Here is a 25529-nt window from a genome sequence, read left to right as displayed (position 1 = left end):
CTTGCATTTCTTCCTAATGCTATTTTAATTCTAATATTCCAAATGACTGCATAAGTTAAGTTTTGGTCCCGTTATGCAGCATTTGAAGTGCTTAATAAATTTGAAAATTGTAACCTTATAGGAATTTTTTATTTCTATTTGAGTTTTTTGCACCGAAAAAATTTTAAAAAATGCTTAGCCGGAAAAGAACAATTTGAAATACATTTTTTCAAGACATTTTTCATGTTTTACTACTAGAAATTAAGGAACCGTTTGGGAACTAATTTCTCTATTACTAATGCGATTTCCTTCAGTACTGACAACACTGGAATTATTTTGACAATGACATTATTGCCAAAGTAGCGAAACCCAACAGCATCTTCGTGTTGCCAGATTTCGTTAATCGTTCCATTTTCAATCCAAGGCTGTGGGTGTCCACTCTAAGTTTGATATATTGAATTCCTAAATTGTTAATAAAAACACTTTCGAAAACCGCTTTAAATTCTTAATTACAAACGTTCAAGCCCTCGTTTGAGTATTCAAAATGAATGGAACTGAACGAAAATTTTCCGTTTACAAATCTCGGAACTCAACCGAAGATCGCGTACGACCATCGCAGAATCTTCGAACTTGACCCGAGAGACCTGTAGCATAAATGGTACCTAATGATGCACCGTTCGGGGAGGGGTTCCTCCACGTATAAATCGGTCTACCACCTCGCGCACGCCATAACATTAGTGTCCAGTGCAGTGTAACTCAGCAGCTTAGGTTCCATTTGAGGTTCTTATCATCCATTAGAGTGGTTCAGACTTCATTGGTACCAAGTACTTGTTGCGTTAGTACCCAACAAGACAACAGTTTAATAAAGGTAGGTAATGGGTTGGATCGTTTAAAGAGGATTTCGCTGTTATTTCGATTTGCGGAATTATTTTTTCGAATATTTTTGAGTGTTCAAAAGGTACATGTTTGCAGTCAAAATGTAATGGTTGTTGAGAGAGAATCGATGAAAAATTTTGAAAAAAAATTTTGAGTTAAACTGAAGAGTCTCTATGCTCAACAACCCATATACTTATTAATTACTTAATTAATAGATTAAATTATATATGAAATTGGTTACCTTAATCGTTTTATTAAATTTAAATGGGATTTATTAAGCAGCAATTTCCGTTATTTACTGACCGTTTCGTAGTAGATAACAGTTGTCCAGCGTTTGGGCCAAATTTAGCACTCTTTCATAATTTGACAGAACATGAATATTTATATCATGATTATTACTAATTTTGTGGATATTTACACATAAATCTCCTACAATCCGGTTTTCAGATTTTAAAACACTCAATATTTCATTTCTTCTTGCTACCGCCTTTTTCTTCCTTTTCTTACCGCGTGTTTCTGCCGCGTTTGGTTGCATCAGACTACCCACAACTTTCCGTTCATCTACCGAACTTATCCTTTTTCCCCCATTTAATATTCGTCAAAAGCCAATTTCCGATAATCCCAAATCCCTGTTATAAAGAACCAATCTCTGTTGCGTAATGTACGTCCAGTTTATGCCGTTACCCGGCAACTTTTCAAAGCAATAGGTACCGGTAGTACGTCTTAAATGGTACCTCTATACATGATGCAAGACATCTGGCTTATAACGGCATTCATTATTTAAATCTTATGCAACTGTAGTACCGAGTATGCACTTGACATTTTGATGGCCGATACTCGATAATTATGGTTATTATTGTTGTTGCTGGGTTGGTGGTGGCTGGGTTTAAGATGGAAGGAAAAGGTCGTGGATTGTTACAGATTGTTAACACTTCTTGGAGTTAACTGTGTTGATAACATAAATTTATATATATATATATATTTATATAAATGTTATGTGGCGGTGCTTGTGAATGAAGGGGGCATAGGCCTCTCCGAAACGTCGACAATGACAAATATCAAGTATATTTACACCAGAAGAACACTGCAATTATCATCTCTGATGAATTTTCTTCTTGATTATATTAAGAACAAACATCTAATTCCTAAATGGAAATTCTTTCCAATACGGTGGCGACTTCTGGACGTCATGCAGCTATAGTTTGAGCCACGTATCTAGCTCTAAGAGGTGTGAGAAGAGACGCGCGCATTCTCCTCATAATGCCTGACGTATGTTTAGGACCGTATAAATGGAAGCCTTTATCTGGTTAAGCAATGTTGACGTAGTTTCCTGGTTCCCTCTCAATAGACAACAAGAGGCAAAACGTGCTAAGTGTTCCTTCACAAATATTTCTTATTTTAATTTAGAAACAAACTCTTCGTGAAATCGTACGGTTCCAACGAAACGCGCTCAAATAACAACAATAATAAAAGCAAACGGGCCGCCCACGCCTTTTTTAATTTGACATTTAGCTCTACGATTCCTTCCCGTCCATTATCATCGCATTGGAAATTGCCATGATTCACCTTTTGTGAAGAACTGCAATTTATAATGAGGCACCTAATTCACGTAGCTTTTATCGGTTTAAAGGCCGAACGTCGTTGGTTTTTGAATTTGTGAATGAACGGCTTCTACATTAGTAAAAAGATCTTACCGTTGAACTCACTTCGTCCCATTTCGCCTCCACGGATTAGTGCTATGTCGAAATGAAGAAAAAAATTATGCCACGTAGATTCAGCTTTTTCAGATCATTGAGTACTGCATGAAAAATATAGAAGGGCCCCAAACCATCGGTGGTCTCCATGTTTTAATGTGAATTTTGTTGCACGTAGTGCGCGCCTTTTAGATATCCAAATTTACGACAATAACGTTTACTACGTTTACACCGCATGAACTAAATGTGTGATGCTCTCTCGTTTCAATTACTAACATTTCCGTCCGACACTAATTTTTTCCCATTTCTATCCATCAATTCACCAGTGGCAGTCTAAACGAAAGGAAACACCTTCACGTACACGTATGGTTACACCGTAAGTTGAGAAGGACCCTTTTTAATCCATCGCTGAACAGACTCTGCTAGGTGAACGTGAACTAATATAGAAGTATTTGCACCATAAACAGAAGCTGGATTCGGTTTTCCTCCCTGTTCAGAGCCCACCGTGAGATGATTTGATTTTTTTTTATCACGAGATGATTATCACCTGTAGTTTCGTCGGCCGAGTAGTATGGAATTCGCCGTGGTGCCCTCTCGCTGAAAACCACGGAAGTCGAAGGACCCTTCTCCGAGCCGGAACTATCCCTGATGGTTATATATGTGCTATCTTCTGCGTCGGAAAAGATTTTCTGTTTGTTGGTCCTTCTGTTGTTACGTCGTACAGTCTCTGACGTGGGTAACTTTTAGTCGCCCGAGGGCCGAGTTGTTCTTTTAGTGATGAATCAGAAAGGTCGTCTTCGACCTGCGGTCACCCCCATCTATTTCCTAACGACGTCCCACGCCGCTCTACTTCGGTGGTCGGATTGGAAACTGCGGACCTGCGCGGTTCGCGACTAGCTAGACATTTGGTCCACATCTACATTGTATCTTATCTAGTTCGAACCGAATTGAAGGTCCAAAAACTGGATCTCCGAAAATGCCATTTTTGCGTCATTTCCTGGCAATTTCCATTTCTTAAAACCAAAATTTTCCCTCTATCTCGTCTCCATTCAATTCTGTTGTAGCGATTTTTGTCTATTTATTAAAATGGCGATTCAATATGGCCGCTGCCTCGGCGCAACGTCAGAGTAACATATAAAATAGTCCTGGAAATGAAAACGATGTTTTGGGGATTTTTATTATCTGGAAAAAATATATTTTATATGGACGATAACAGAAACGGTCTCCACAATGACCATTTGATGTAAGGATGAACATGCCGTTGCATTCAACTGAAATACAGTGCAGTGATATTGCCCTAATTGTGCTAAATTTTTCATTGATCTTTGGCTGCAACTCTTGGGTCTTTCTCCTCTTTCTTAACTGACCAAGGAGGTCGCAAAGGCAAAAAAGATCAAGGTAAAAGTATTATTGCTTCAGGCATGTTTTACTCGTCAATTCATAATCCATTTACTTATTTGGAAATATTTTCCATTTTTACGAATGCCTCAAAGTATCAGAAATTTCTGACTGCTTTTCTCAACTCTCGCCCAAATTGGTGAGCCCCGATGAAACAAACGCTAAGCGCAGCATTGCCAGTTGTACGTTTTCAGCAACATTGCAAACATTACGGAATCTGAGTAAGCAACGGAGAATTAACACTTTGGAAGAAGCATGACCAACTTGTCAAAACTTGGAAGTAACTTTTCATTACCAACGACAGTGATTGGTGGAAAAACCGGATTACCAGGTTAAAACTGCTTCGACACCGTCACATGGGTTCTTTGATCGAATCCTGAGTATTTCCTTTCGTCTTCGACCCACAAAAATACTTAAAACCGGCAAAAAATTGAATTATTCTAAAACGTTTTGTGGTGCAAACATTTTCAGTTGTTTTCCATCTCATTCTAAAACACTTTCCTCCCGTAGACTGTTAACAACAATAATGTCCATCAAGCTCAGGTGGTCAATTGGTTGGTCACAGCCGAAACAATCAACGCTTTATCACATTCTATGCGGATATTTCCGATTCTAAACCCGATTTAGGACAACAATTTGATACAGTTAATTAAACTTATTGCTTAGATTTATTTGTGTACGTAATATGGTTTCACTGACCTCAGAGAATTGATGATTTTAAGACGAACGCAACTGTTAGGAAATAAAACGCCAACGAATATTTTTCCGAAGAGAGCAGTTAGATAATTAAGTATTTTTTTAAAACTGATTATACTGGAAACTTATCTTACAGTTAAAGAAAACATTTCATATCGTAATAGCTGTTCAAGATACGAAGAATTCTAGTACCTACATAAATCATTTCTCTGTACAGTTACTTTCTGTTCGTGTACGTATTACATGACAATACATTTATGTCGTAACATCTCCATAGTGATTAGTAATGGTATACATACAGTATCTTTTTCGCTGCTATGCGCACGGAGTTTTAGCGAGTGCAAGCGAGAGGCAATTAGGCGATTGGTAAGTGCGAGGGAGACAGGCTACCGTTTCCCCTTCCATTCGCGACGATCGGGTAGCGTCGTTGACTCGGAAGCAGTGTGCCTTAATCTGAGGGCGAATGTGGTTCTACGTAATTTTGGAGAACACAAATTGGGCGCATAGATGCAAATTTGAATGCGTTTTTCGAAAACAAATTCCGTGATTAATTTTAATGTAGCCTCACCTCCACAAACGCCACGGTTGAAATGGCATTTTCACTACTTATCAATTGAAAAACGAGCCCTTTTGGCACCACGGGTTAAGGCGCAAGTCAACGACGCTAGCCGATCGTTGACATTGGAAGGAGAAACGGTAGCCTGTCTCCCTCGCACTTATCAATCGCCTAATTGCCTCTCGCTTGCACTCGCTAAAACTCCGTGCGGTCACCAGCGAAAAAGGTACTCTACACCACGGAATGTTCCCAACAATAAATTGTTATAAACTGGTCAAATCACGTCCAAATTTTGCAATTGGGTCACACGACATGTTTCAAGGTTTCCTTGCAAAATTAACGTTTGCGTAGAAGACGCCTCACACAACAGCAGAAGCTATCGTTGTTGCCATACAATTACGTACTATTCTCAGTTAAAACTAACATAGCTTTCGCTTGGTTTTGATCATGTCACTTCAAGATTCTTCCAGTACGATCTTGACTTCTCCCAAGACAACGGTGGACGACGCAATTTGCCTGCGAACGTGTCAAATCCTCATTAAAACCAGTAGTGTGGTGAAATGAAAAATAATTTTTAAAACATAAATTTTGTTGTTTTAAATTTCCCAGCGATTTTTCGGAATTAACGGCAGAAACCCCCGATTTTGCTTACCGAAATTGCTAAAATAGAAAGTGCCTTAAAGCCGGCGGCATAGATTCATTAAGCGATCAGCACCAGAAATGGGATTTTCAGTGTTTTACTTGTTTTCATCTAATTTCAATTCTATTTCTCTCTTCTTTTCTTTCTTTCCTCCCTTCCTCTTCTTCAATTTTAATTTTGAATTTGTTTTGGTGCGGCTCTGACATATACAAAAATACCGAGGAGATTTGTCCGTGGACATCTCTTGCACTTGAGAGAGTTGAATTTAAATCGTGTTTGAAAAGATCATGTCGAGACGAAGGTCCTAAACGTTTTTGCACATCTTCACCTTTAAGAATTTCAGCTCTAGAATGAAAACCAAAAATTTTCACGTCTGACCGTCAATATTATCAATGAGATCGTCAGCATTTCCCTTTCGCTTTCTAGCCGAACTTACTGGTTTAACTTTTTCTCTGTACGTCACTGGTTTTCAAAATCGACGCTTAAACCGTGGAAATTTCGTGTCCGCGAATATTTCGGACGCGAAGCGGTTACTATGGAAGGTGAATGCCCTAAAGGTTTTTTCGCGTTTCTGCCCTTTTTTGCTATTTAAGACAGTACTCCCCTGCAACAAAAAAGGGACGAACAATCTACGTCAGACGTAGGGAGCGCGCTTATGAAAGTCCCTATCAGAAACAAAGGGAACCTGGTTCAAAAATGAAAAAGGGCAGTTTCCAGTTTCTGTAGCCTCAGAATCCGAAATCAGTATTTGCAGCAAGATTACAGAACTTCAGAATGAAAATGAGAATGCAGGTTTAAACGCGGAACCGCCGCCGATTCGAAGATATAACACTCAATGTAACAATGTCTGAATCCGGTATATCAGGGTCTCTGACCCGAAGAATTGATTGGACTCGGCGTAGCTGATAATTACAAACTTTTTTAATCGACACAAGCAAATATTTAATGTTTTCATTAACACGTTTCTTGCAGCCTCGCTAAAAAGCGAAATGGGCCTAACATGTGCGATATTTGCTCTGAAGAAGGTACTTCGTTGAACAAATTATGGCTTATTAAGCAGATGTCCTGTGTAAATGGGTTCGCTAACAATACAGCACTGATTGCGGATTGTTAAAGGACATAGTAAAGTACCGTTTCCGGTGCTTTAAATCATAGATTCTGTCAATGAAAATACGTAGAGGCAATTTCGGCTGTAAAGAGGCAGTGGAGTAATCATAGCAGCACTATAGATTGTTTTGAAAGTGGAGTATGTTGGGGCATTTAAAGTGATTTTGCAGGAGTTTTGATCGATTTTCGTAACTCCAGGTCGTGCGACTCCGATTTCCAAAAAAACTCGTGCCATGCCCTCAGCAAGGAAATAGAATTTTCGAGGGGTAAATTTCGCCAAAATTCATGCTGACGCATTGAAGAAGAATTCACGGGTACCGAACCTCCCTAAAATCGGTGGCGCAGCCGTGAGGAAACGTAATAATTCTTTTAAATGTAGATGGCGTTTTGGTCATTTTTATGGAATTTCGACTTTTTTTCTGACCAACGCGAATAGGACCTTGATTTCCGGAAGCTCGGCACAGCTTCGATGCAACATTTCGGAAAACGGTTATCATTTTTCCAGTTTTTCAATACTCTGCACCTGGAATCTCACGTTTTTCCAATAACGCCCGCCGTAAACGGCACGTCTTTTCGCGTCCACATTTCAAGCATGCGCTCGAAGCATATTCAACTAGCATGGACCCATTCGAAGGTTCCACGTGCCCGCACGTTCCATCGGGCTCGTCTAGGCAAAATTATGTTGCCGGCAAATATTGCGTTTCCCCATCCTGTTCCGACATCTCGCTTTTCCTGTCGAACTGTCGAGTTCTTTCACGCCGTGCAAAACTCGGGAGCCCTTTGGCGTTGACAGCGGTGCCCGAACTGCCCGAGAACCGGCCGTTGAATCGAACAAACGCCCGAAAAGTTTGATCGATTTCGAAATTTTTGCCGTAATCGTGTTCGCTCTAGAACGGCTATGGGACGGCGGCCTGACTGAGGACTTTTTGCCACGTCTAACTTAGGCCGAAAGCGGCAATAAACCATCTCCTTTTCGTTCTCGCAAACGCGGCAAACGCATTTATAGTCTGCCAGACGAAGCAAAACGAAGAAAAACCCTCGAGGGAACGAGCCGGTCGACGCAAAAAGTTGCATAGATTACCCGTATGTCTCAAACCAACGAGGGTTCACAGCCTCACGCACGGGATGATGAACCCTATTTAACCGGTTAGCAAAAAAGAAGATCAATAAAGAAGACCTGGAGGATGGAAAAAGAAGAAACACAAAGCCGAATACGCTGGCTTCGCGGTTAGAATAACTCGCCGTGTGCAATCCTCAATAGGCAGATGGAATCTGGTCCTATAACCATTAGCACGTGGAAATTTATTATATTCAAACAACAATATTGCAATTTCAGCTCTAACAAAAACGCTTTCCGGTCAATTATCGGCAACAATGCATTTCAGATTACTTAACTCCAATTCAACTTTCGCTCGCAACGGCATTATTACTGGCAAAAAAGAAAACGACTGAACTTGAAATAAAAATCCACTCTTATGTCACTCGTACTTTGCTTATTTCCATTGTTCGCTAATAAAAAAAAAAAATAAAACTGGTACCGGCCTGGGATAGTTCAATTACCGCTACCTCCGTGGCCTTACTCTTAATGGCTTTAATATTTAAGTGGTTGCAGTTGGTCGAGAATGTGTTTAGATTTAATTTAAATTTGTTTCAGATGAAGCTGTTAGTGAGTCTCCTTTTGGTAGCCACGGCGATGGCCTATCCCCTTGGAGAGTCCGAAGAGAAACCCAAGGAGCCTCTAGTAATTTCCGATTCGTACTCCTCCGTTTCCAAGTCGGACGAGGCCAAGCACGACCTGGAGAAGACTTTACAGCGAGACTCTGCTTCTTCAGACAGTTCCAGCACCAGCTCGGAGGAGTCCGCAGAGAGCTCGGAACAAAAGGCCGAGCCCTCGAAACAAGCGGATAAGAGCATCCAAGCCCCCCTGCGTGACCCCGAGGTGCCCCTGGAACTGAAAGGGGACGTCCTCGAACTTTTGGTCACCACCGTAGAGCCCGACCTTAAGGCCGAACTCGAACCGAAACTTGCGGAGCCCAAAGCCGCCGAACCCAAAGCCGCCGAGCCCAAAGCCGCCGAGCCCAAAGCTGCCGAACCCGTCCCGGCGGAGCTTCCCAAGCTCGAGGAGCCGTTGCCCACATTGAAGAAAGTCGAAATTCACGTAAATCCCCAAACCAAAACTTTCGAAGTCGAGAAGAAGGAAGAAACGAAGGCCGCCGAGGAATCCGTCACCGAATCGATCGCGGAAAAATCCCTGATCGACGAAAAACCTTTGGCCCTTCCCGCTCAGGCCCAGTCGGACGAGAAATCAGCGGCAGCATCGGAAATCAAAGAAGATATCGTGGCATTACCCAGCGAACAAAAAGTCGAGATTCCCGCCGCAGTCGAAGAGAAGACCCCCGAGCTGAGGAGCACGATCCAAGAAGAGAAAAAGGAGGAGCCCTCGGAACCGATCCCGGAGAAAAAGGCCAAGTCTGAAGATTTGAAATCGGAAGAGAACTCCTCCCTGGTGCCTCAGGAAGAGTCGTCCACGCAGCCCATCGCCGAGCCCACATCCGAGCAGCCGAAGTCGGAGTCCGATGAGACTCTGAGACTTGAGGAGCTCCAGAAGGTCGCCGACCAAATCGCTACCGACGCCAAGGCCGTAGCAGAAGAGAAGCTGCCAGAAGGAAAGTCAGCCGAGCCCGAAGCTAAACCGATAGCGCAGCCTGCAGCTGACGTACCCGCTGCTGTGAGCCAAGATCAATCCCACGAAGACCAAAAAATCGAAGCAAAACCCGAGCAGCCAGCAGAGAGCGCATCGAGTTCTTGAATTTCAACAAAATTTTAATGTGTGAAGAAATTTATTGACTGATTTTTAACTGTTGAGGTTTGCTTGTCCGCTTGTTCGGCCCACACTTAATTATTTGTCGCTAAGTTTCTCTTCTGTACGAACATTTGGACCAACCGAACCTCGTTCCGAATAATCCTTTCCTCGAGAGTGCTCAAACCTTGCGAAGGAACAAGAGTAACAATAATTTAACGTAGGGTTTATTTGTTTTGTAGGTGTAAAAAATGGAATTCCTTTGTATTTTTTGTTTTTTATTTTTATTACTTCTACTGTATTTCAGAGATCTGTGAATAACCGTCGCCAAAACTGCGTTAAGACAGGGTTAACTTTAACCTTTACTGGAATTGTGCAGGTTTTCATAGTGGATGGGGCCACTGTGCGCAGTATTTAAGTATCTGGGTAGTGTATTTGTGTGTATTTGAACTTTTTAATAAAGTTTTATACATATAAGAGTTTTAGTTTCATTTACTTAAAAATATATATATAACAATAACACACACGAGCTTGCGCAAACTGAAGGCGACTGATTCCGGCTATGTTCAAGTCAATTTCATCTACAAACCGCTCAGATAAGCTCAAATGGCGTAGGAAACAACGGAAAAAAGTCCGAATACATAAAAAAAAAAATAATAATAATAAATATTTACGTGTAGCGATGTGTCATTGTGAGCGCATGGCCTTAAGGGGAGAACTACACGTAGAAATATTTTTTAAATAATTTTTGTTCTTTAAAATGACAAGGAAGATCTCTAGAACATCCTAGAAAAACTATGAAACAGACTTCGGACATTCTTCAGTATCATTTCTCGTTCAAGATCCGATGGCGTCACGTCGGCCAGAGTGGGCAACCGGTGGAGGCTCTCGGACCGGAAGAACGCAACTGTCCACCTCTCCCTCCCCATGATGTGCGAATTAACGTTTTGCCCATGCATGAGAGCTTGTCAGGGGAGGATCTGCTCGAAAGGCGTCTAGGGGGCCATTCGCGGGACGCCAGTGAAACTTTGAATGCTCACAATTGGCGTTTCTCCCTCTAAAGCTTTAAACGTGTTTTTCTCGAAGTTTCTTACGTAATCGATAATTCGAAAACTGCTCGTCCGAGTTCGCTCAAATTTCCAGGGAACGTTCCTTAACCCCCTGGCCTCTGCACGAACCTCTCGGCTATTTCATTTTAACTCTATAAAAAATTGATCAACAATCATTTCTAAAGAAAATTTGACCTTTTTTGAAATTTTCGAAATTTTCAGAACTTTTTAGGCTCGTGCAGCGCGCGCTTCTGTGAATTAACGAATTTTTTTTTTTATATTTCTGTTCCAGATGATTTTCCCGACCTCCACAGCGTACGGTAGATCTCTGGCATGTATATTTAAAGCCGCCATTTTTCATGATTAACAAACGGTAACAAAATTCCTTTGCGGTTATTGCAGACAAAACGATTATACCGGGTGATTCAAGAAAATGGCTCGGCTTTATGACTGTTTTGTTTTTAGACTTAAAAAGTTCAAATTTGGAGGGAAGCTACATAGGAATAGAGTCGATTTATTGCCGTTAGTGGCGTCTAGCGCTTCTGGTTTAACAGGAAACCGCCTTAACTTTTCATTTTTAAGTCTAATGACCTATAAATTTTTACTTTTTTGGAATCTAAATATAATTTTTGGTCTAAAAATATGTAATTTGAAAAATATAATTTCTTTTGTGGTTCCTTCACGTCGAGCTACGCCACTGAGGCATACGTATCGGGTACAATTTTAGGTCAGAATTGTGGAGAATAATACTAATTTGTCGTTTTAGTAACTTCTTTTTCTTTTACAAGTGATTTATATACCAAAAAAACAGTTTTTCGCACTTATCTTCCGTTCTTCAAACAGCAACGTGGTGGCTCGTTCAGATTTTCTAAAAGACTATTTTTTTTTTTAATTTTTTATATCAAACCCAACTTATGTTCATTTAGAAATGAACCGTTAATTAATAAAAAACATTCAAATTTTGGAAAAAACGTTATACATTGGCCTTGGAATACATTATGACCGTCTTCCAGATGACGCAAGAAAAGAATAAAATGTTTCTACTCGTAGAAATAATCGAATTAAACTACAAATAGATGCAAAAGTATACTAAAAGTGACAAAATTGATTCGCTTTAGATTTGGAGAGTACTAAAGCCCTCCGATGCTGCGCGACTTTATGGAAAATGTTTCCGCTTAGAAACCATCTAAGCCACCATTATTAAAAAAAAAGTGAATAAAATGAAAACGAGAAATACTAATGAAAAACAAAAATTTTTTATCAGTGAAAAAAAAATCGAATCAGAAAACAGTGGCGTAGCTCGACATGGAAAAAAGACTTTTTTTTTATGTGACACATTTTTAGACTAAAAATGTCTTCTAGGTTCCAAAAAACGAAAAATTTATAGGGCATTACATTTAAAAATTCAAAGTTGTGGTCATTCCCGTTTAAACCAAAAGTGCTAAATAAGCCTCATTAACGTCAATTAGTCGAGTCTATTCTCATATAGCTTACCTCCAAATTTCCATTTTCCAAATTTTTAAACAAAAAGTTAGAAAGGCGAGCCATCTTCTTCAATCACCTGGTATAAAGTTGCGAATCAGATGTCGCAGTAATTTCTAAGAAAAAGATCCTCAAAAAACAAGCATTCTACGTGTATTTCCCCCTTAATCGTTATCTGTGCCACATGTTCATGCACATTTTGAATGGTTTTCGATACTTCCAGTTGAAGCTGTTATCGAAAAAGTGGCATTTTTCGTGGAAGAATAAAGTGGGTTAATAAGCAACACGTTAGATTTTCATCGAAAAAAATCTGTTTTTATTGTCGGAGATGTATTGAAAGAGAATGAAACATCAAAGTAAACTTAAAAGAAATGAAAATGAAGTCAGTTCGATGGGTCCGATGACCATAATCGACTGCGGCATGCAGTTGAGGGCAATGGCTTGCGTCCGTTTCGCGAACCATTTGCGTAGGTTGAGGGTGTTTTCGTGGACGGCCAGGGTCTTTTACGAAAAAAGGAATAATTATTTGTCGCTTCAAAATTGCATTGGAAACAACGTATTGATAGTAAAATAGCTGCTCATTCTCGCCCATGAACATGTTGCTTATTGCCCCCTTTTCTGCGAAAAGTGTTTTTTTTCACTTCTCAGGCTCCCGCCGCGGCAGTTATTAAGCGATCTTCCTCGTACGAGTTTTACTGCGTTGTGCTTCATCAGCAATTCCTCAAAAAATAGCAGCGACATAACGTTCCCCGTTCATAATATCGCCAAATGAATCAATGACTGCAACTGTCAAATTTCACTTTTAAGTGTAAATATCTCCAGAACGGTTAAGAGTAAGCGTAAAACGTTTCATGTAAGAGGTGTTCAGAATTCGTCGTAGAGTCCAAAAATGCAATAAAATATAGGGCGTTCCGTTTAAAATAATCTACTTCCGGTGCAACCGGAAGTGCCGCCATCTTGAAAATGTTTTTAACGCGTGCACTCCAACGGCTTAGGTGTACCCCGCCATTTTGTTGATTTTCCCAAATTATGGTTTTCCCGCAGTCGCTCGAGGAACTTCCCGGAGGATCGCCCTGTATACAGCAGAAAAAATTTTTCAAACGAAGCGATTTTAACGGATTTAATTCGTTTGAAAATGGATAAATGCAATTCGGACAAAATTTACATCATCTAATTACTTGAAACGGTTTAATCGTGACAGAAAGGAACAAGAAGTTGTGCAAATTCGTATAAATTTTGCGTAGATAAACGTGATTTGAGGTGCTTAGATGAGATCGAACACCTGCAGGCGCTGGCGATTTGAGTAGATTTCGAAAATTTAGAACTGACATAAACTCAACATAGATGTCGCCCGTGCAGTCATTTCAAGAACGGATTCATGGGATTTTAGACGCGACTGAGAACGTGAGAAGTGATGAATTGGCGCAGAATCAGAATCTGCGAATTTGAAATTTGACGAGCTGAACAACGTAATTTGAAGAAATTACGTTTTATTAAACTGAAAACGGAGTAATAAATTAGTCATTTGCACAGGTCCAGTGAATTTGAAGTTATTTAGAAGCTCATCTTATCCATCGGTTTGATCTGGTTTAGTGTGGATCATATGGGAGTGAAAATTTATAGGATCGGCCCGTTTGCGTAGCTTCACTAAATCGCGAATAAATTCCGCTCCTAGAGACATTTAAAAAAATAATTTAAATCGGTCCGGACACGTGGAAAAAACTGAGACCCTGCGAATATTTTAAGTTGTGCTGTTGGGAACGGTCTCATTGACATATTTATCTTTATTTAAAGTGATGTAAATGGGTCTGAGAGTATAAGAAAAACATACACATTGCGTGGATTTAGTACCTACTTAATTTGAAATTCAGCATAAATTCCTGCTCGTGGATATCACCGACAATTTTAACATGATTTAAATTTAAATGAAGAAACGCGACAACTAAATATTTAGCGAAGATTTAGTAGTTTGACCAAGGCGGTCAATCTGGGTTCCGGGGGCTTGAATGGAATTCAAGGATTTTTTTGTTTTAAGATACTTCCAAAGTGACGAAAATATTTATCAATATTAACTCGCATCTCCGAAACCAAAAAACACCCCGGTTACTGTACGTGCAAGCTCGTCCAGATGACAAAGTTACTATTTTTGGGGCAATGTGACACACGAGTGTCCGAGACGCCGAACATCTTCCTATGTGGACCCTTCTTCAAATAAGGCCCTTGAGCCTTGAAACTGCAGATGAATGAACCACCTTGAATTTTCACTTTGAGATATCTTGAAAAGTACCAAAAACGCACATCGAATATGGGTATAGTATGTTGGAAACTAAGAGTTATTACAATTCGGTTTGTGTACACTTATAGAGCTCGTCGAGAGGCCTTTGTGAGCTAATTTAAACCATAAGTTTCTGAGATATTGAGACATAACTTCCGAGAATGGCGCAAAGAACCCTCAATTTTAGGAGAGTTTTCGTTTTCTTGAGGCGCTGCTTTTGACTTATATCGATTGATTGCGATTCTACGGCGTGATTTTCGTTTTTTTGGTAAATCAGGTTGTTTACTCGAAACCAGTGGGATCAATATAATTCACATCGCGATTTGAATCTACGGGAAGCATCCTTTCACCCGCAATTCACGAATTCTAAGAAGTTCAAGGGGCATTTTGAGAATAATTTAAATCATCAGTCTTAAGGACTCTTTGGAGTTCTACAAGTCACTTGTTGTTGATTACCTCAATTGAAATCCGAGGACCTCCAAAAACCAATTTGAATTCGGTCCTCGCCAATTGAGATGTCACATCCCGCTTTTCGACAACGACCATTTCAAATTACCGACATGCGGACAAAAGTTTGGAAAACAACAAAACATAAATCGATGGTTAGCAAACCATAAGCTTATCTGGCGGATATATTCGAGTTATGTGACAAAACGCTTTTTTTTTCACTTTTCAATACGTTTTCCATCAAACGGCAAAACATCCGATATCGAACTAACGGACGTATACAACCTGGCAACGTAAACCTACGGCCAAATGGTTATTAGGTTGTATAAGGCTCTATTATACATCACCGATCCTTAATAAACGATCTTGCGGGACCTTATGGTTATTTATAACCGTCGTCGACTCTGCAGACATTAAGCAAATTTGTTTGACCATTAAAGAATAATTAAATAAATATTAAATAAGCTCGGACATCATCCGGTAGATATAGGCTCTATCTCACTTTTAAGATCGAGAAGAGTCAGCGTCCTGTGGAATGCTGCAAGGTTAGTCCATCCTGCTGGTACTTTGCCAGTGGCGGAGAAATTTACACTGTTAGGATTTAAAACGAAAGATAAGCGTTATTTCCATTGTAGATTCAAAATTTCTCCATTTGTTCCACGTGCCATCCACATTTGACAATAATTACAATTACGTATTAATATAATTCCGTTTTTAGACTCTTAATTTTCTTGAAGACGTTAATTATCATCTATAGAAGAAACAGCTAGTTAAATTTCTCTAAAACAAAAACAGTTTGTTTATGTAGACAATTTGGCGAATAAAAGGTTTTTAAGAACAATTTAAACTTTGCATTTCACGAATCGTTCCACGCATTTAAAGCCGAAAATATTTAAATAAAAATTGACGCATAAATTACGATTTAAAAATAACTTATCGTAATACTTTCCACTTTAATGGCTCATAAAAATTATGCAAATCACCGAAAGGGCAATGGCCATCCAGGCTTGGAATCATCGTAAATTTCGCTACATTTCTCTTGGTCAGATAACCAAAATTCAACAAAATAGAAAAGGGAAAACGTTGGAACTTTAGCGTTAATCCCATAATCAAAAGTTACTCGAAAAGTAATTCAAGAAAACTTCTAGTGGTTTTAGAATGTTCTCAAGTCCCTCCCTGCACACACTGTACCTACCAATAAAAATAAAAAAAGCGAAATGCGTCTCTGAAAATGGCCCTATTGAAGATGCTGCTTGTAAGTACCGCTGTTTGTGTCCGATGCAGATTTTTTTATGAAGATTGATCGGTCATCAGACGGTCAGTGTGGTGCCAGCGGGAAAGGAAATAAAGAATTTAATTCGAAGAGACGAGGAAACTGCAACTGAAAATTGCAGGTGCAGCCTGTCTACGACGATAAATTATTGATATCTAAGATAGTTGTGGGTTGAGACGTCTAACTAAAAAGTTGAACATCTTTCGTTTGATTCCACACAAACCTTGGTGGGAAGGCGCATGAATCTCTTCAGTTGGGCAATACCGTCTAAGTTTTAACCTCTCTTTTAAATAAATAATTAGTCCTACTTACCTTGCAGGTCAACATCAAACAAGCGATAACCCCTAAACTCCACCAGTCCACCGAATGTCCGTATGGCTGCATTTGCAATATTTCCGGAGCTGAAACAAAAACAACTTACCTGTAACATTTTATCACTAAACTTCACATCACTATCACTTTTTAAGAAATACGCCAAAGCATAAATAAGATTTATTTATTTCTCATATCAATTTTTTTATAAAAATCACATAACTACTAATAAATCGAATCACTATAACTATTCACAAGTATTTACAATAAAGATATTTACAGAGACATATTTACACAGACTACGTGTTTTTATTATTGTAATTATAAATTATGTGTATTTAATTCTGTAGCAATTATAATTATTATATCTTTACACGTACTTTGTAAAAAATTGAAAGAAATTACATCACTAACGTTTCAGGATTTATTTGAACTTGATGGTGTATTTAATAGTGTAGCGTCAACTCCAAATAACTCTAATTCATTAATAAAGCTCTTTCTGAACACACTCAATTCGAAGATTTACCCAGGCAAGTTTGGTTCAAACATGCAGTTATTTGGAGCAAACTTAAGCAGCAGAGTTCATCGAAATACTAAAAGTGTCTCACTTCCTACACTTGTCGAAACAAAACTCACTTGTACTCTTATGTAAGATCCTCTACCAAATAAATATGGCTTTTTAAATTATTTAGCTCACTATAGCGTTACATATCGCAACAACACTCATGGTATATTGCACTATAAAATATACGCGTAAAAACCATACAACTGTACGTACCCTAGGTAAGGTTACTTTTAAAAATTCGTGTATTACTTGCTTAAGAACGTGCCTTACACATACTTTTACATCGGAAAAATCACATTACACTAAAGTAGCTTACTCAAGAGAATTAGCTTTAAAATACCGCTTATGTTACGGGTTGCTCTTATGCTTAATTTAGGTGTATTAAGTCTTCGTGGATATAATAGTAATAATAATCGGAAAGTTCTAAACTGCTACCCATGAGGAGCAGGAATAATCAACCTCAAAGCGATTCTGCGTGGTCAAATTAGCGAAGGTATAGCATGTTTCACACAAGTCCTCAGTATGGAAAATTCACGTAAACACTTAGAAAATCAAACACATCCGCGATTATTAAAGTAAATAAATAATCATCGAGTAAAAACTATAAATACTAATGCTAGAATGTAATGTTTAATAATGGGAACATAAATAATTAATAATATATTATTTCGAATGTCCGTTAATAAAAGGTAAGAAAATGGAGAAAGTTTAGAGCGTGAGTACTCAGAACTAACGAAAATACAGATAAGCTATATTCTAAACTAAGACGCAGAGTTTTACATTGAAGTTAATTTGAGATTTGCGGCAAAAAAAAATTGATTTTTTAAGGTTTCCGCAAAAGTAGGTAAAAGGAATATTCCATAATGAAATTAAATTTTTCTAATTATGTTACTTCATATTCATTGTAAATACTTCTGTGTGAACACACTAAAATTCCAAACGATAATAATATGCCAGAAAACCCTACGACTTAAAGTGCTTTTGAATTTGGAATATTTAAAACATTTTCCGTAAATGTCGCAAATCCCAACACCTAAAAGGCGCAAAACACTACTAACAAAAAAAAACACTGAACAAATGGTTAAATTTTAAGAATTTACTGGTTATAATTATTAGAAAACATACAAACATTAATTAAACAAATTTACCATTCTTAAGTGCCTGCTCCTTCATCGAAAACGAAAAAAACTTCTCCGACAACGTTAATATCTTGCTAATATAACCAATAAATCAAAAAATTTTAGACTAAAAACTACAGTTCTAAAATCGACTGAAACATAGGAATAAACGTGAAAAATATGTGATGATTATAGGAAAAAATGAAAAATAAAAAACGAAACAGATCATACGCAAACCTAACCTAAACTACCTAACATCTCTGACTAAACAATAATACTTTCAGACAAACCTGGATGATGCTATGTTTAGACCAAAAGAGTAATTTTCTCAAAAACCAAACGCTTGATAAATCGAATCCCTAAAATGGACCGCACCTCAATAATTCCTACTCAAACTCCAAACTCAAAATTCCTACGTAATTTATTAGTAAAAAATCTAGTTAAGTAACATGGTGGTTTATATGGACAGGAAAACGCAATGGACTAGCAACAAGGAAGTGACGTATGGAAATTACGATTATCACAACGATTATGAACATGTAGAGCCGTGGACACATTTGGCAAAATGTCTACTTAAGCTGTTTTTCAAATATGTTTTTTATTCGGCTAGAAATAGACACCGTGGGGGAGTGCCCCGAACATTTTCTCTCTAACATGGAAAATGCGGAAAAACTTTATATTTCGTTTTAATGATCATTGGAGGAGCGACGTAAGACTTGAAAGATATAAATTATTAACTTTTCCATTTTTTCTTGGATTCAAGCGTGTCATTGTACAATTTTTCCTCAAAACGAGAAAATATAGGGTGAGTTTGTAGAGTATAGTGAACACCTACGCATTTCACATAAACACCACCCTTTATGCACGGCTTTGTAACGTCCTCTTACAAATTAAGACTCTCTCTGATAAACTTCCTCATGGTAGACCCTACGGTGGGCGCGCTCGAAGGTCCGGAAATCGAATAATTCATTTTAAACAGATACGGCTGTACATCTGGATAGGAGGAATCGAATACCTCATCCATTTCGGTCCTGGACGGTAACTTCGGCAAATACTCATGCCTGTTCATCACGTCGGTAATATACAAGATTTTATCGGTAAGGTGGTCTCCAACCCTTTCACGACAGAGTTGCCGCTCAACCTCGTTTTCCAGAGTTATAAGTTGAAGTCGCACCGTCCACACTTCCCATGGTATACATTCGCGCTGGATGAACAGGTATCTGCTGGGTTTGCATTGGAAAAACTCCAGGGATATCTGCCCTGTACCGCTAGATTCGTTGCTCCGCAGTTGCTCGGAGAAATTACTAATCTCCTGTTTCACGTGCCGATTGAGAGTATTCGACGAACAACACACATACGTTAAATCGATGAAATCGCAGTCAACATCCGTAAAACCCACAGTGCTAACCGAGTAACTGCTCTCGTTAGTATACATAAATTTACCTAAACATCTATGAAAAAGGATTGTGTGAAATATGCTGGCGACAGCCTCATCTGCCTGTCTACCTTCTAAGGTGAGTTCGAAAACTTGAGATCGAGCGTTCATTTCTAGTTATTTATCTCGTATAACAAGCGATATTTAAAAAAAAAACAAGCGGCAAAATAGCTTATATCACACGATAATCACAGATAAACCTGAGTAGTAAAAAATTCTGAAATAACTCTTTTTGTGTATGATTTTTTTGGTTTTACTCTCACTAGCTGCGACAATGAACTGTTTTAACTCGACGATGACGAGTTACTAGCCTTTACATTTAAAGGGGAAACAGTTACAGTACTATCTAGAATAGAGGGGAAGGAAAATCAGTAGGTCATACCCATATATTTGGGCGTTCCACATACAGTTCTGGTGGTGCGACCGAGAGGTAACCACTTGGACAGACCGAAATCGATTACTCTAACGTTAGCATCGGCGTCTAGTAGGATGTTTTCTGGTTTTAGATCTCTGTAGATTACACCAGCGTTATGGAGGAAATCTGAAAAATTGATATTTGCCAATATTTCCGATTGAAAAGACGAATGAAGGAGGCGTAAATAGTAATTTGCACACTCGAGAGGAAAGTACTACTTTTATTCCCACAAATCATTTGAAGTGAGATACGAAGCAGGGGGCGTCAATATTTGAGGAAGTATAAAGCACATTCCTCGACACTCCTCAGCGTCCTGTTTATAAAAAAACATGAAACATATGTGAGTTGAAGAAATGGCACCAAACCAGTAATGACCAACGACCAAATAAAATAAAAACAGTATTTTCCTCCCAAGTTATACAAATAATTGTGTGTATTTATGACACGTAGGAAAGTTCTATTTCTTGTAAAGGTTGAAAAATTTTATGTGTAATTATAACATATTTAATGTAGTTTTTCTCAAGTTAAGCGAATTCAGACCTAAAGATGTGGAACCAGATTTGGAACTCTGTAAAACAAATAAGGAAGAGAATATACCGAGCGATTCAAGAAGAAAGCTCGCCTTTTTTGTTTTTAACCTTAGAATGTTGAAATTTGGAGGAAAACTTTATGGGAACGGAGTCGATGTATTGACATTAATAAAGTTTATCTAGCACTTCCGGTTTAAATAGAAATAATCTCAATTTTCGATTTTTAAATGTAATGTCAGATATTAGCAACGGAACAACCGTTTAAAGTTAGAAATTTATGGTTATGAGTGTATGGTGTTACAAGTCTTTTCCTTTACTTAGGTTACGGAGTCCCACCTCAGATGCATTCGATGCAGCACCCCGGAGAAAACATCCCAAATGTTCATGAGTTTTTTCCTAAAGCTTTAAAGAAACTTTGAATAATTGGACAGCCGAAAATATTTACAGATCTTGAAGATATAGACGAATTATCCTACAATATCTAGATGCGGTTTGAAATAATGCGGTGTAGTTATTGAACGGATGTTTCACACGCGTCCGAGAAATCAAATTAAATCTGATTTTATTATTTTTGAACAAACTCATGCATGCCAACGGATTAAAACCGTTTTTTCTTACCTATCGCCAGTGCTATCTGCGCAACATACAACTGCACAACTTCTACAGGCAGAGCACCAATATGGTCCAACAATTCCCAAAGCTCCCCGCCTTCGATATACTCGGTAGCTGCAATGCAAAAACTGTATAAACATCATTCACGATTTTAACGCTAATTACATTTTTATATTCATAGCGACGCTTATTTATTATGAAACGTGCTTTAGGTCGTCCAATCTGAAATTCTCAGTTAACAAGGTCAAGAATTTCGCGACGCTTACCTATGTGTAAGTGCTTAGGGCTTTGCCAGTTTGCCGGACACTTGGCTATGAAGGGGTGATGGCCGCAAGCACGCTGAATTTGTACTTCTTGGGTGACTTGATCGATTAAACCGTTTTCTATTACCTGCAAAAGCAAAGTTTTAATTTTCGTTCGAGTTTTCTCGAGCGAGTTTGCTGACCTTCGACTTGGAAAGAACTTTCAAAGCAAATATTTCGTTCTTCTCCAAATCCAAAATCCTGTAAATCTTCCCGAAAGCTCCCCTACTTATTTCTGGTAACTTCTCGTAGTTCGGATTTTTATGATGGTTTTCGACTGGAAACGCGGGCAAAAAAAGGGATTCACGTTGCGTTACCGGCCAAGCAGTTTTGCACGACTGGTAGGGGAGGGTCAAAGTTGATTCTTTCCACCTGAAAATAGAAGCATTACCACTAACATTGTTCCAGCAAAAGTCTACGACCACTTAATGCAACACCGAAATAAAATAAACACAAATCTCCTTGAATCGTACATAAACATATAACTGAAATGTTTCACGGAAAATAAATAAGCAGGAAAAGTTCGATTCATCTGAGATTTGCTCGAGGCAACGTATAAATAACTCCAATAATTTTCCTTGGCAGTACGCTCATACGGCATAATGAGGCCGCCATTTAATAAGTACGAAATAAATTGCAATTACCATTGCGATAATTACTTTAGATTATTAAGACATGTATGCGTTCAGGTTTGTTGGTAGAGCGGAAGAGAGGGTGAGTGCACTTTTATATGACGCAGCCGTAAAAATAACAACACGTGAAATCCCAAATTTTCCCATAACTCTACACGCATACGTCTGTATCAGTTTTTCTCATAATACATCACGTAAACATATAAACACAGCTTTTATCTTGACGTGAAATATTCCACGTGTGGACAAGTGCATAACCAAATTCTATTAATTACAATGAACTTTTAAATATATTCATTTCGCACAAACGGTTTTTGCGTTGTAGACAACTACCGAGTCATACTCCGAGAGCCTGCTTAATTAAATGTTTACAAATAATGTAATAAAGTACATAAGCTTTTCTCTATTTTCACCCTGAGCGACAATCAATCTAATCCTTCACTGTTAATTTTAATAACGAGCGACACTTTCTTGAGAGATTACAAGATACCACTTCTTGATTAAGCGTTATGAATACGAATTAAATGCGAACCTACACAGAATTCGTGCATTTTACAAAGTGTGACGTCCGTAACAAAGACGAATATTAGATCTTGAATTAGATAGCAGTTTGAACAATGGAAACTGTATGTCTATCAAAATCAAGCCGTAAATTTGGAGTCATTGGACCGGCCTTGAACTCGGTGAAACATTATTGAATTATGTACTATTCGACTATAATAATGGTATTTGCTGTTAGGTTTCGAACGTAAGTAGAACCTTTTATTAAAAATATACAATACATTAAGCTTTAGTCTAACTACATGCAATATCTGTGGGCTGAAGCACCAGAGAAACATCTAGTTGTCCTTCATGTCCAATGTGACATTTTCTACTGGAACAGCTGGTTCCTATGAAATAAGCCAGATGTTGCCTTTACCTCTCAAAACCCATAATATGCAAGATGGATATAGGTATATTCGGTAAACGTCGCAATAAGTTTTCCCTTATAATTCCTTATGAATGCACTTGCTCTTCGAGAAATCAAAAAGGAACCTTTTTTTAAATACTTTGTCCTAACCTTTGCATAATGGCGAATGTTAAAAAAGTTCAACAGCTCATGATAATAGAAATTGCTTTAAGGTGAAGGTCAGAAAAATTTTAATTTCAAAAACACAGCTGGAAAAATTAAAATAAAATATTAACGCATTTTTAGTCATTGGCGAATCCAAATTCCATTAAGCTTTGCTAACTGTAACTTTTGTTGTGTCTAAAACATAAACATCAACCACTAAAAAAGCAAAATTGAAAATATTTGGCAAAACAGCTTACAAATGAAGTTATTACCTCTCAACAATGGAATATATTACTCACGTGTTTCTAATATATTATACATTGATAATATAACTTTGGAACATATATAGACACAGGAGTTATGTCAGGAGTTAATCTGGACTAACCTGAATTAACTAAAGAATTATCTGGTGGAGAACAACTTAATACCCTTTCTTGGGAGTAGCACTTTCTGCACTACCAATACTGAGGATATAAAGATAGCGAATTATAAACATACAATTCAGACACGCTAAAGATAGGAAATTAAACATGACCTTAATAATTTGAAGCAGACATATTTATGCCAATTCACGATACAGATAAGAGCTGACATAATTTTTACACTTCCTGAAAAGCAGGCCCAAAAATTGCTAAGTAGAGAAAGTGTGCTGATTTTTAGGTCAGGAAGAGGTAGGTACACAATGTAACAGGAAAATGATAAATTCTTGTATTTATGAATATGCACAAGCATTGTTTCACTTCAAAATGCTTGATTTTCTATTAAACATAATGAAAATGTATAATTTTCAGTGAATAAAGTTTTGGGACAAATATAGATTACATAAATGCAAGATGATTTTAAAGATCTTATCTGAACCTAGATTAAAGCCCAGACTGCAATGGATGACTCAACGGATAAGTATTTACCTTTATACATAGCACTATAAAGACTCACCAAAGCATTGAAAATCAAATAAAATAAGAGAGAAGTAAGTTCATTAATTCTTTTTAAATTATTGGAAACATTGAACTAAGGCAAATGAAGAATGACATGTCAAAGATAACATATATGGTAAGTATTCTCTGCAGTCCCTAACCCAATAACATTTATCTATGGTTTCTCACCTAAGTGTAATTGATTGTAGAGGTACACTGAACTGCTCTAAGTTATAAGCTTGAAACTGGTATTTGGGATGCTCCAGTTAATTGTGCATAAACAGAATTTTTATTGAAAACCAAAGTCAGTGTTTTGTTTGTGTGATTTACTAATATTGGCCTTCAGCACGTAAGTTAGAATGAGTAAAAGTAATGTCAATGGGAGGGTAGTTTACATAAACATCCAAGAAAGACACCCAATAATCAAGCTCTATTTCAGCATTTCTATGAAAACTATGTTAATATCTAAAAATAAGATAAATTTATCTGATTATTTTTTAATACTTGACCTAAATTATTAAGAGGGTAAATTATCCCAAGCAGGATCTTATATAAAAAGGCCTTGAGATGGTTTAATTCAGGCTTTGGTTAATTGAGTTTATCAAACAAAGAATAAGATTTGTTTGAAAACATTAGTGTTGAAAAGATTAGACCTTTAGGTGAATAATAAAAGAGCCAATCAGCAACTACAAGCATGTTGTATATATGTATGTAATATGAGATGCTAACTATCACCATTGGTATCACCCAATTCACCATTTTGTTCAACACAAACAAGAACAAGCTTGTGCTTGTTTGAATTTACTCACCTTCTTCTAGATATTCTGGACCATGGTCTGGATGCGCTGTGTGTGCACTGCTGACTTTCTACTCTTAAAAAGCTCCTCAAACTATTGTTGGGATTCGAAGTTATCTGCGAAAAGCACGTAAAGATTAGAAGAGAATGACGCAGTACCACAACAAACGAAAAGGTTAGCTGGAATTTCGCCTTACCTTCTGAGAGTGATTTCGACGGCTGGGCAAGACACTATCCGTTCGATCACTGTGTACGGAGTCCCTGGTGCTTTTATTGCCCATAGAAAGATGCCTTCCTCAATGCGAAACTGGCCCTTTTTCCACAAAACACAAACATTTCACTGACCCCTAATTAAACTTCCAGGTAGAAATCTTTTGTTAAAACTTTTCTTTTGACTTTTGTTTGATGGGTATTTACTTTTCAGACGAGTGAAGTCAACTAGGCGATACGGTCCTTTTAGTTTTCTCTATGGAGAAATATAGCAAGTCCTCATTAACAACAAAGATAGATTATATAGTCATTTGTTACATATTATTCGAAGAAGGAAATAATGTTTCAATGATATTGAC

At 38.0% G+C, this 25529-nt stretch overlaps 3 protein-coding genes across 4 annotated transcripts in view; 1 reads left to right on the top strand and 2 right to left on the bottom strand.

The window, feature by feature from the left end:
* S6KL (S6 Kinase Like) overlaps nucleotides 1-25396 on the bottom strand; it is a 35488-nt gene extending 10092 nt beyond the window's left edge. The window contains exons 1-7 of the mRNA XM_066295674.1: nucleotides 25158-25396; nucleotides 24974-25077; nucleotides 21705-21933; nucleotides 21526-21649; nucleotides 21266-21373; nucleotides 20085-20243; nucleotides 16585-16673 (exon numbers count right to left, since the gene is read on the bottom strand). Of these exons, the coding sequence (XP_066151771.1) occupies nucleotides 16585-16673; nucleotides 20085-20243; nucleotides 21266-21373; nucleotides 21526-21649; nucleotides 21705-21933; nucleotides 24974-25077; nucleotides 25158-25241 (897 nt within the window). The 5' untranslated portion in view covers nucleotides 25242-25396. The remainder of the gene's footprint in view (nucleotides 1-16584; nucleotides 16674-20084; nucleotides 20244-21265; nucleotides 21374-21525; nucleotides 21650-21704; nucleotides 21934-24973; nucleotides 25078-25157) is intronic.
* On the top strand, nucleotides 696-10225 carry bnb (bangles and beads). 2 transcript variants are annotated; one of them, XM_066295678.1, is made up of 2 exons: nucleotides 696-847; nucleotides 8601-10225. In XM_066295678.1, exon 2 carries the CDS (start codon nucleotides 8601-8603, stop codon nucleotides 9753-9755), a length of 1155 nt encoding a protein of 384 aa, XP_066151775.1. In that variant the 5' UTR covers nucleotides 696-847; the 3' UTR covers nucleotides 9756-10225. The 2 variants fall into 2 exon arrangements, with proteins under 2 accessions (XP_066151775.1, XP_066151774.1); XM_066295677.1 differs by having other exon boundaries at nucleotides 700-851.
* Nucleotides 16753-20072, bottom strand: Atg101 (autophagy-related protein 101). The gene has a single exon (XM_066295684.1). The coding sequence runs from the start codon at nucleotides 19811-19813 to the stop codon at nucleotides 19151-19153; it is 663 nt and encodes a 220-aa protein (XP_066151781.1). The 5' UTR covers nucleotides 19814-20072; the 3' UTR covers nucleotides 16753-19150.
* Nucleotides 25397-25529: the final 133 nt, after the last annotated feature.

The sequence above is a fragment of the Euwallacea fornicatus genome, chromosome 23 (genome assembly GCF_040115645.1).
Source record: "Euwallacea fornicatus isolate EFF26 chromosome 23, ASM4011564v1, whole genome shotgun sequence".
Lineage (NCBI taxonomy): Eukaryota > Metazoa > Arthropoda > Insecta > Coleoptera > Curculionidae > Euwallacea > Euwallacea fornicatus.
Note: the sequence above shows the minus strand (reverse complement) of the source record. Positions and strands in the feature narration are given on the sequence as shown.